Genomic DNA, 10,000 nt, shown 5'->3' with positions numbered 1-10,000 from the left:
TACACACACACACACACACACACACACACACACACACACGCTACTGCATGCTAGCTCAGCTCCTTAACCACTACACTACCAGCGCCCTACACACACACACACACACACACACACACACACGCACGCTACTGCATGCTAGCTCAACTCCTTAACCACTACACTACCAGCGCCTTACACACACACACACACACACACACACACACACACACGCTACTGCATGCTAGCTCAGCTCCTTAACCACTACACTACCAGCGCCCTACACACACACGCTACTGCATGCTAGCTCAGCTCCTTAACCACTACACTACCAGCGCCCTACACACACGCTACTGCATGCTAGCTCAGCTCCTTAACCACTACACTACCAGCGCCCTACACACATACGCTACTGCATGCTAGCTCAGCTTCTTAACCACTACACTACCAGCGCCCCGCTCCAGCACGCAGGTTCATCTGAGTGGAGGATGCACAAGCCACAAGTCCTGATACTGGTGATAGAACTACTAGCATACCTGTACTAATAGAACTACTAGCATACCTGCACTAATAGAACTACTAGCATACCTGCACTAATAGAACTACTAGCATACCTGATATTAGAGCTGTTAGAGCACCATTATGTCCTTATAAACGATGGATTATGTACCATTACCATTAACACCATTAAGCGTGTCTGCCTTGTATAGAACCAATAAAATTGGCTAAAGGTTTCCTTTACATTAGTTTGTTTAGAACCAATAAGATAGGCTAATAGTTTTCTTTACATTAGTCTATACAGAACCAATAAGATAGGCCAATGGTTTCCTTTGTATTAGTCTGTGTAGAACCAATAAGATAGGCTAATGGTTTTCTTTACATTAGTCTGGTCTGCTATGGCTTGACAAGGGAGTTCTAAATGAAGGACATAGCCTACTCTTGATTACGATAAAGCTATAGCATTTAGTCACTGGCCTTCAGGGACCACCAGCAATGAGCTCACGGATCACAAGTGGGCCCAAACCACTGGTTGAAAACCCCTACTCTTATTACGATTCACTAGTGGAAGAACTCTTTTTACGATTCACTAGTAGAAGAACTTTTTTTACGATTCACTAGTAGAAGAACTCTTATTCCGATTCACAAGTAGAAGCTGTTGCATGTGAGAAGAACTCTTGGTACCTGCCTCGTACTGTACCCAAAAACATCTGTACTGCTAATGTTCTGAACTCTTGGTAACTGCCTCGTACCCAAAAACATCTGTACCGCTAATGTTCTAAACTAAATGATGCAAGAACAGAAACAACAACATAAAAAACAAGACAAACAGAGAAGACAACAAGACAAACAAAACTAACTCTAACAGGCTTCTTGATAGGGCATAGGTTCTCAAAGTGCGGCCCGGGGGGCCAATGGCGGCCCGCGGAAACATCTGATAACATCTGTAAAACTGTACAACTGTATTGTGTGCTTTGAAAAGAATGAATCTCCGTTTAGTGGTGTTTCGTGGCCGTCAGGTTTTCCTGTGGTGCGTTGGTAGCTGGAATTGGCCCTGAATAAGGCCTAGTCTGATAAGCAAGGCACACTGGGACTGTTTGTTCTAAATAAGTTTGTACTTGAAATGGACTGCAACCAGAACTGTTATATCCCAAATTTGTCTGTTGAGGGTAGAGAACCCCAGGGATTGTGTGTGCATTGCAATTTTTTGTTTTGTAGTTTTGCCAGGTTTTGCCAGGTTTAGCCTCAGTTATGAATTAAAATGTGTTTAATGCAATACATATAAACTGTAGAGATGCAACCTGCTCATTAAAATGATTACAAATGGGATTTAATGCTATAAATATAAACTGTAGAGATGCAACCTGCTCATTAAAATCATTACAAATGGGATTGTTTTCCAGTTTATTTTTTTTCTTTTTCTCCCCCCACCCCTTTGGTGGCCCTCAGTTAATGTTGGGTTCCTGAATTGGCCCTCACCAATCACAACTTTGAGAACCCCTGTGATAGACAAACAAACAAATGCAGAAAAACAAACAAAAAAGTAAACAAACCAAACCCAACTCAGTAAACAAAACAAACCCAACAAACCCAACTCAGTAAACAAAACAAACCCAACTCAGCAAACAAAACAAACCCAGTAAACAAACCCAACTCAGTAAACAAAACAAACCCAACTCAGCAAACAAAACAAACCCAGTAAACAAACCCAACTCAGTAAACAAAACAAACCCAACTCACAGGCTTCTTGAGGAAGAAGACTGACAGAGCTCCAATCAGAGGCATGTCTCCTAGCAACGGCTCCATGACGACCCGCAGGACTCCATGCAGCTAGGACAACAAATACAAACAGTCAATACAAACAGTCAATACAAACAGTCAACACACACAAAACAACACACACATTCCTGATGGACTGGTGTGTAATGTGTGAGTGTGTACATGTCTGACATTCTGAAACAGGGTGGAGCCCTGCTGCTGACTCATTGAATAGGAACTTTAAAATCTACACACACACACACACACACACACACACACACACACTCACACACACTCACACACAGTATCTCCTTCACATTTCTAAGTATTAGTGTGTGTGCATGTGCATGTGTATGTGACAACATGGGAGAGTTTGTGGTTCTGGGTGTGCTTGTGTGTGTGTGTTTATGTGTGGGTGTGTGTGTCTCTGTGTGTGTGTGTCTGTGTGTGTGTGTGTGTGTGTGTGTGTGTGTGTGTGTGTGTGTGTGTGTGTGTATGTGTATGAGTGTGTATATGTGTTTGTGTGTATGTGTCTGTGTGTGTATGTGTTTGTGTGTATGTGTGTCTCTGTGTCTGTGTGTGTGTGTGTGTGCATGTGTCTGTGTGTGTGTGTGTGTGCGTGCGTGTGTGTGTGTACCTGTATACTCTTGATGCCTGCTCTGCAGTAGTACTTCTGGATGTCCACATCAATCTCCGTGTTTCCTACAAAACTGAAACAGAGAGTTAGCCCGCTGAAGTGTGCTTGTGTGTGTGTGTGAGTGTGTGTGAGTGTGAGTGAGTGAGTGAGTGTATGTGTGTGTATGTAACAGAGATCGTAATTCGTCCGCCACTCACAGTCCTCAAACCCGCCACCTCCACACACACCGGCATGGGAGTCGAACGCTCTAACCACTGAGCTAAAAGCCCAGGCTTCCAACATCATAAGGTTAGGGGTGTGAGGATTTACACAAGCAACTAGCATGCTAGCTCAGTTCGCCTCCGTTACATGTGTTTACTGTATGTGTGTGTGTGAGCACCTGATCTTAAGGTCCATGATGATCTCTGTGTGTGTGTGTGTGTGTGTGTGTACCTGATCTGAAGGTCCATGATGATCTGTGTGTGTGTGTGTGTGTGTCTGATCTGAAGGTCCATGATGATTTGTGTGCGTGTGTGTGTGTGTGTGTGTGTGTGTACCTGATCTGAAGGTCCATGATGATTTGTCGTTTATCTACATTCTCAGTGTAGACCTTCACTCCATTCACCCTGAGGGGCTAGATGGGGTGATATAGAGAGAGAGAGAGGAGAGAGAGATAGAGAGAGAGAAGATTAGTATTTGCTTCAAAAAGTAAGCAAATTTACCATGTATGTATGTATGTATGTATGTATGTATGTATGTATGTTGGGTCATGCGTGCGTGATTGCATTTGATAAGAATTACTTATATTTGTGTGTGTGTGTGTGTGTGTGTGTGTGTGTTACCTTGTCTCCCATGTCTATCTTGGTGAAGCAGAAGGAACTCAGATGTGTGTTGGCTCCTTTGACGGCTGGTTCAATGGTCTCTCGGAAAAGTTTATCAACAAACTGACAGATGAAAGGCCACATCTGTTTCACCGTCTACACACACACACACACACACACACACACACAATAAGTAATTCTTATCAAATGCAATTCCAAACACCACACACACACACATTTTTATTTATAATATATACTCTTTCACACACACACACACACACACACACACACACACACACCTTTATAACAGACTCTCTTTTATACATACAAAACACACACACAGACACACACACACACACACACATACTGATATACACCTACAAATGAACACATGTCAATAACAGCAACCAGAAAACAGCACAAGTTATAAACATACAGAAACATACAGACAAACAAATAAACATACAACTTTAACACACAACACTTCAACACACAACACTTCAACACACAACACACAACACTTTAAAAGCACTTTAACACACAACACACAACACACAACACTTCAACACACAACACTTCAACACACAACACTTTAAAAGCACTTTAACACACAACACACAACACACAACACTTCAACACACAACACTTCAACACACAACACTTTAAAAGCACTTTAACACACAACACACAACACACAACACTTCAACACACAGCACTTTAACACACAACACTTTAGGGTCATTCCAAGTGAAAACAGCCAAAATCAGGGTATCATGTACATGGTACCTCTCAGATTTTGCTGAAAAGTGGTGAAAATATGCCTTATGTTACCAAACAACGGAAACTGAAGTTTCAGGTCAATATCTCAAACGGTTCGCCCGTGGCGTCCATTTGAATTTCGGGTGCCACGGCCCTAATTGACACATTGGAATTTCACATATCATCTTTTGCCATTTTTGGAAGCCCATAACGTCTGTTAGGCCTTTTTTTTGTCAAAGTTCACAAGCCCATAGCGCAAGAACTAAACCATGTAGGAGGCTCAAATTGTGCATGCTGGTACATAAATAGGAATAGTATGTATCAAATCACGTTTGGTCTGGATGATCCTGCATGGTCATAGCTGTCCCTCAAAGTTGTTCAAAATTTTATTGGAGTTTTTGGCTGGGCTCTGTTTAGTACCTGCATGCACGTGAAGCCCCAGTGTTTCGAGCCTTCGGCTGACTCTCATGCAGAATTGAAGACCAGCGGTCCACCTTGAATAAAACTTCAGCATTGCAGGGTAAAGCGTTCTTATACTCGACGCATTGATCACTGCACACATCAGTTGTGACGTCACGGGAGCGTCGTAACTATTTATATACGTGCGCGGTGGTCACGACACTAGTTGCAGTATTCTCCTGGACAGAGGGGTCACTGCTGTGGAAAGGATATCGCTACCTACTTTACACCGTAGAAGAAGAAAATTGAACCAGCCCTCAGTAGCATTGGCAACAAACTAGCCTCTGTGATGACACTTCAGACTTCAGTTGCTGCTACTTACAAACTAGGGGACATCACCATAGGGGACTAGGGGACATCACCATAGGGGTCTAGGGGACATCACCATAGGGGTATAGGGGACATCACCATAGGGACATCACCATAGGGGACTAGGGGACATCACCATAGGGGACTAGGGGACATCACTATAGGGGTCTAGGGGACATCACCATAGGGGACTAGGGGACATCACCATAGGGGTCTAGGGGACATCACCATAGGGGACTAGGGGACATCACCATAGGGGACATCACCATAGGGGACTAGGGGACATCACCATAGGGGTCTAGGGGACATTACCATAGGGGTCTAGGGGACATTACCATCTCTCGCATAGTTTCCGAGGAGTGTACAGCTATCTGGCTGGCGCTGAGAGATGAGTTTGTGTTCCTAAAGTGGAAAGAGATTTTTTTCAGGTCTTAGCAGCAGAGCTATACTTCAAATAAATAAATAATAATAAAAAAATCATGACTGTAATAACAAAACAGTCCTCTGAACTTCAACTCTCGCTTGTAGCCTAGCCAAGCTAACTTCCCTCTCATCTCAAACTGACTAGTATTCAAACTTCATGACTACAGTCATTTTATTTAAATGACTCCCAGTTAGTTTAAGATGTGGGCTAGGCTATATGAAATGTGTGTCTGTGTGTGTGTGTGTGGGCTAGGCTATATGAAATGCCTGCTGTTGTCCTGTATAGACTTATGAATGAACTTCACAAATGTGGTTGATGCCTGTACAGGCACATCTGCTCCTTGACCATGGCTTCTAGCTCGTCCATCCTGCTTTCGATCAAGACACGACCACACGTGATACTTAAACAAAATTCTCCTCTGCAGGAGCTGCCTGTGCGAGGCTGAAATGCGTGGCGCGCCTGAGGGATCGACGTCATTTTGACATCACACTGTCGCACCTGAGGGATCGACGTCATTTTGACATCACACTGGCGCGCCTGAGGGATCGACGTCATTTTGACATCACACTGGCGCGCCTGAGGGATCGACGTCATTTTGACATCACACTGTCGCACCTGAGGGATTGACGTCATTTTGACATCACACTGTCGCACCTGAGGGATTGACGTCATTTTGACATCACACTGTCGCACCTGAGGGATCGACGTCATTTTGACATCACACTGGCGCGCCTGAGGGATTGACGTCATTTTGACATCACACTGTCACGCGACAGATCTGTAATGGCAACTGTAAATAGGCCTTAAGGGCTCTGGAATTTTATCTGCTTCGAGTTCAGCTGTTTCTTAATGTCAGAATATTCTCTTCTCTTTCTTTGCAGTGCTGGCGTGTAGTCATGATTCATGGTGATTTTCTACCCTCAGTATGTTCAGTTCTCCTGCCATGCCTTTTGCAGTATGAAACTATGAAACATCAGCCCGAATGACCTGGGGCTTCTGCCGTAGGGATCTGTGAGCTCATTCTAATCTTAAATCAAACTCGGTCGGCAGTTATAGAATTGTACGGAGAAATTCTTCAATCCATTTTACTGTATCTCCTTCTTCAGACACTTCTTTAATCCCGTATATTCGCAGGTTATCCCGTCTTTGAACATTCTCCAACGCCTCACATCTAGCGTCCAGCTGTCGGTCTCGATGTAGGAAAAAAGAGAGCAGTTGTGTGTGTCGGTTGTGGCCATCTTCCAGTTTGCTTACCCTTCTAGTCTTCTGCCGCCGGAATGCGCCCCACTAGGCCATGAACAGTCTGGTCTATATTCCAGTTTTTCAAGTGATTCCTTGACCTCCTGCCCAAATTTGCGACGTTCAGTAATGATAGTAAAATTCATATCACTGTCAGGCTTTTGTTCAACTGGTGGTTCTTTAGCAACAGTCGAGGCTCCTTTGATGCAGCGTTGCTTTTCTCTTCAAAATACTTAGATGTTCCTCGGATGGTACTTTGACACATTGCGCTATTCTGAATCAACTTAGCTAATTTTAGGGGACAACAACTTAATAAAGTATGTGGATTTAATGGTAGGACGGGGAGCTACTCTCTCAAGCAGCCATTAGGTTTGTGACGTCACCGGAACGAGGAGGTAATCTCTATGCGTGTGTGTGTGTGTGTGTGTGTGTATTGGGTTATGAGACAAGGTACTCTCTATGTATGTGTGTGTGTATGTGTGTGTGTGTGTGTGTGTGTGTGTGTGTGTGTATTGGGTTATGAGACAAGGTACTCTCCATGTATGTGTGTGTGTGTGTGTGTGTGTGTGTATTGGGTTATGAGACAAGGTACTCTCTATGTATGTATGTGTGTGTGTGTGTGTGTGTGTGTGTGTGTGTGTGTGTGTGTGTGTGTGTGTTGGAGTTGGAAGGGACACTCCTGCTCTGATACATTATTCCACCAACGGGGAACTACAAATGAAAATAGTGTGTAGGAGCGTAGCAGCCAAGAGGACTTGATGAGAACACTTACAGATGACAGATCTAAAGACAAGTATTTAAAGTCTGTGTGTCTGTGTGTGTGTGTGTGTGTGTGTGTGGGAGACAGAGAGGTAACATAAGACTTGATGAGAAGTATTTAAAGTATCTCCTGCACACACGCAGCACACACAAACAAACGCATACTATAAACACAAACAAATCATACTATAAACACAAACACATACGATAAACACAAACACATCCTATCAACACAAACAAACACACACTATAAACACAAACAAATGCATACTATAAACACAAACAAACGCATACTATAAACACAAATGCACACTATAAACACAAACGCATACTATGAACACAAACAAATGCACACTATAAACACAAACAAACGCATACTATAAACTAGGGTTGGGTATCGTTTGGGTTTTATCCGATACCGGTGCTAAATCGATACTTTTAAAACGGTGCCGGTGCCGAAACGGTGCCTGAACCGGTACTTTGTTTTTAAAATGTTTTAAATTAAAGTGGTCTAAAGCATGAATTGCTTTTTTTTATTGATAAGACAAATTTGAACATGAAATTGAACTGTACAATTCAATTTACTATCAATATCTCATTGCTCCTACGAATAATACATTTAAATGTTAAAACAACTTGCCATGCATGCACACACAATGGTGAGCTCTGCTTTCAAGTTTACCCAGTGTAGGCGGTTTGCCATAATGTATGTTAAAACCGCTTGCCATAAAACTGCCAGGTCATGGACAATGGCATTTGCAAGCAAGCTAATCTAACAGGGACTCTATTTTCCAGTTAATTCAGTGTGTTCCCAAATGCTTCAAGAAATGTCTTGTCTTAACCCATAACACACAGTAGTTTTGAACATGTTAGGCTATCTGTCAGTGTTGAAGTGTTTAGATTCCCAGCGCTAGTATTTTAACAGCAATATATGGCTATTCGCTAACACCAGTCAGCTGAGTTTAATTAGCGATAACGTAGGCATACGGAGATGGTTTCGTAGCCTCTTTGACAGCTCAGTGACATCAGGTATGTAACCTACATATTTATGTTTTTGCCAGCTAACTTTTAACATGATCTTCATATTCATTGTGATGCTATATGGGCCTCATGCACATGAAAGATTAATATCATGCCATTATGTTATTTAATTCACCTTACAACTTTGCTGATAACATTTCAAATAAATGTCAGTTAGCGCATTAACAAGGATATTGTGTAATGTATAGGCTAGCCTACTGTTGATGTTGTTTCATAGCCTTTTGCTTGTGTGTAGTTAGATTACTACTGCTAGATTTTGACCGGAGCTCGCATGTCGCTTTATAAGCTACTTGGGCTCACGCAAGCTGTCAAACACTGTCCACTCCCTATGTGGTGCACCCCTCTGGTTTATACATCCAGTGTTTATCATATGTTAGCTAACTGTATCTGGATGTGTTGCTATCAGAGCAAGACGTTAGAGATGGCGCATGACATGCAGTGATGCCTCGTATAAAAATAAATAAATAAATAAAAAAAACGCTATTTAAGCACCGAAATGAGGCACCGAAATCCACGTTGTTATTCGATGCAGTTACTACCGTTTGTGTCGGCACCGGTGCCATATTAGAACCGTGTTTCTGTGCCCAACCCTACTATAAACACAAACAAATGCATACTATAAACACAAACAAAGGCATACTATAAACACAAACAAAAGCAAACAAACGCACACTATAAACACAAACGCACACTATAAAACACAAACAAACACATACATCAACTCAAACAAACGCACACTATAAACACAAACAAACACATACTATCAACTCAAACAAACGCACACTATAAACACAAACAAACAAATACTATAAACTCAAGTTACCTTGTTAAGCCATTCTACTCTCTCCACGTCAGGGAAATGAACCTGAAACAGAGAGATCAAACACAGACAATTATTACACATGAATGAATGAATGAATGAATGAATGAATGAATGAATGAATATGTATACAGACATGGCTAAAAGTTTTCACAGTGACACACATTTTGTGTTCCATAAACTTTTCTGCCTCAGTATTTTTGGATTATTTGTTTTCACTTTCGCTCATCTATACTGAAGAACAATTACAGGCATTCTACTCCAGGGTAACGTACATCTCTCCAGGGTAACGTACATCTCTCTAGGGCATAGGTTCTCAAAGTGCGGCCGGGGGGGCCAATGGCGGCCTGCGGAAACATTTCTGGCTGCCCACGATAACATCTGTAAAACTGTACAACTGTATTGTGTGCTTTGAAAAGAATGAATCTCCGTTTAGTGGTGTTTCGTGGCCGTCAGGTTTTCCTGTGGTCCGTTGGTAGCTGGAATTGGCCCTGAATAAGGCCTAGTCTGATAAGCAAGGC

The 10,000-nt window shown here is 42.5% G+C and overlaps 1 protein-coding gene across 4 annotated transcripts in view; it reads right to left on the bottom strand.

The window, feature by feature from the left end:
- esyt2a (extended synaptotagmin-like protein 2a) overlaps positions 1-10,000 on the bottom strand; it is a 54,178-nt gene that overhangs the window by 29,913 nt on the left and 14,265 nt on the right. For all 4 annotated transcript variants that reach the window (XM_042071348.1, XM_042071349.1, XM_042071350.1 and 1 more), the window contains exons 2-6: positions 9,483-9,524; positions 3,691-3,825; positions 3,406-3,482; positions 2,870-2,942; positions 2,215-2,304 (exon numbers count right to left, since the gene is read on the bottom strand). In XM_042071348.1, the coding sequence (XP_041927282.1) occupies positions 2,215-2,304; positions 2,870-2,942; positions 3,406-3,482; positions 3,691-3,825; positions 9,483-9,524 (417 nt within the window). The remainder of the gene's footprint in view (positions 1-2,214; positions 2,305-2,869; positions 2,943-3,405; positions 3,483-3,690; positions 3,826-9,482; positions 9,525-10,000) is intronic.

Source organism: Alosa sapidissima, chromosome 19 (assembly GCF_018492685.1).
Source record: "Alosa sapidissima isolate fAloSap1 chromosome 19, fAloSap1.pri, whole genome shotgun sequence".
In the NCBI taxonomy this organism is placed as follows: domain Eukaryota; kingdom Metazoa; phylum Chordata; class Actinopteri; order Clupeiformes; family Clupeidae; genus Alosa; species Alosa sapidissima.
The sequence above is the reverse complement of the archived record's forward strand: the minus strand, read 5'-3'. Positions and strand labels throughout refer to the sequence as shown.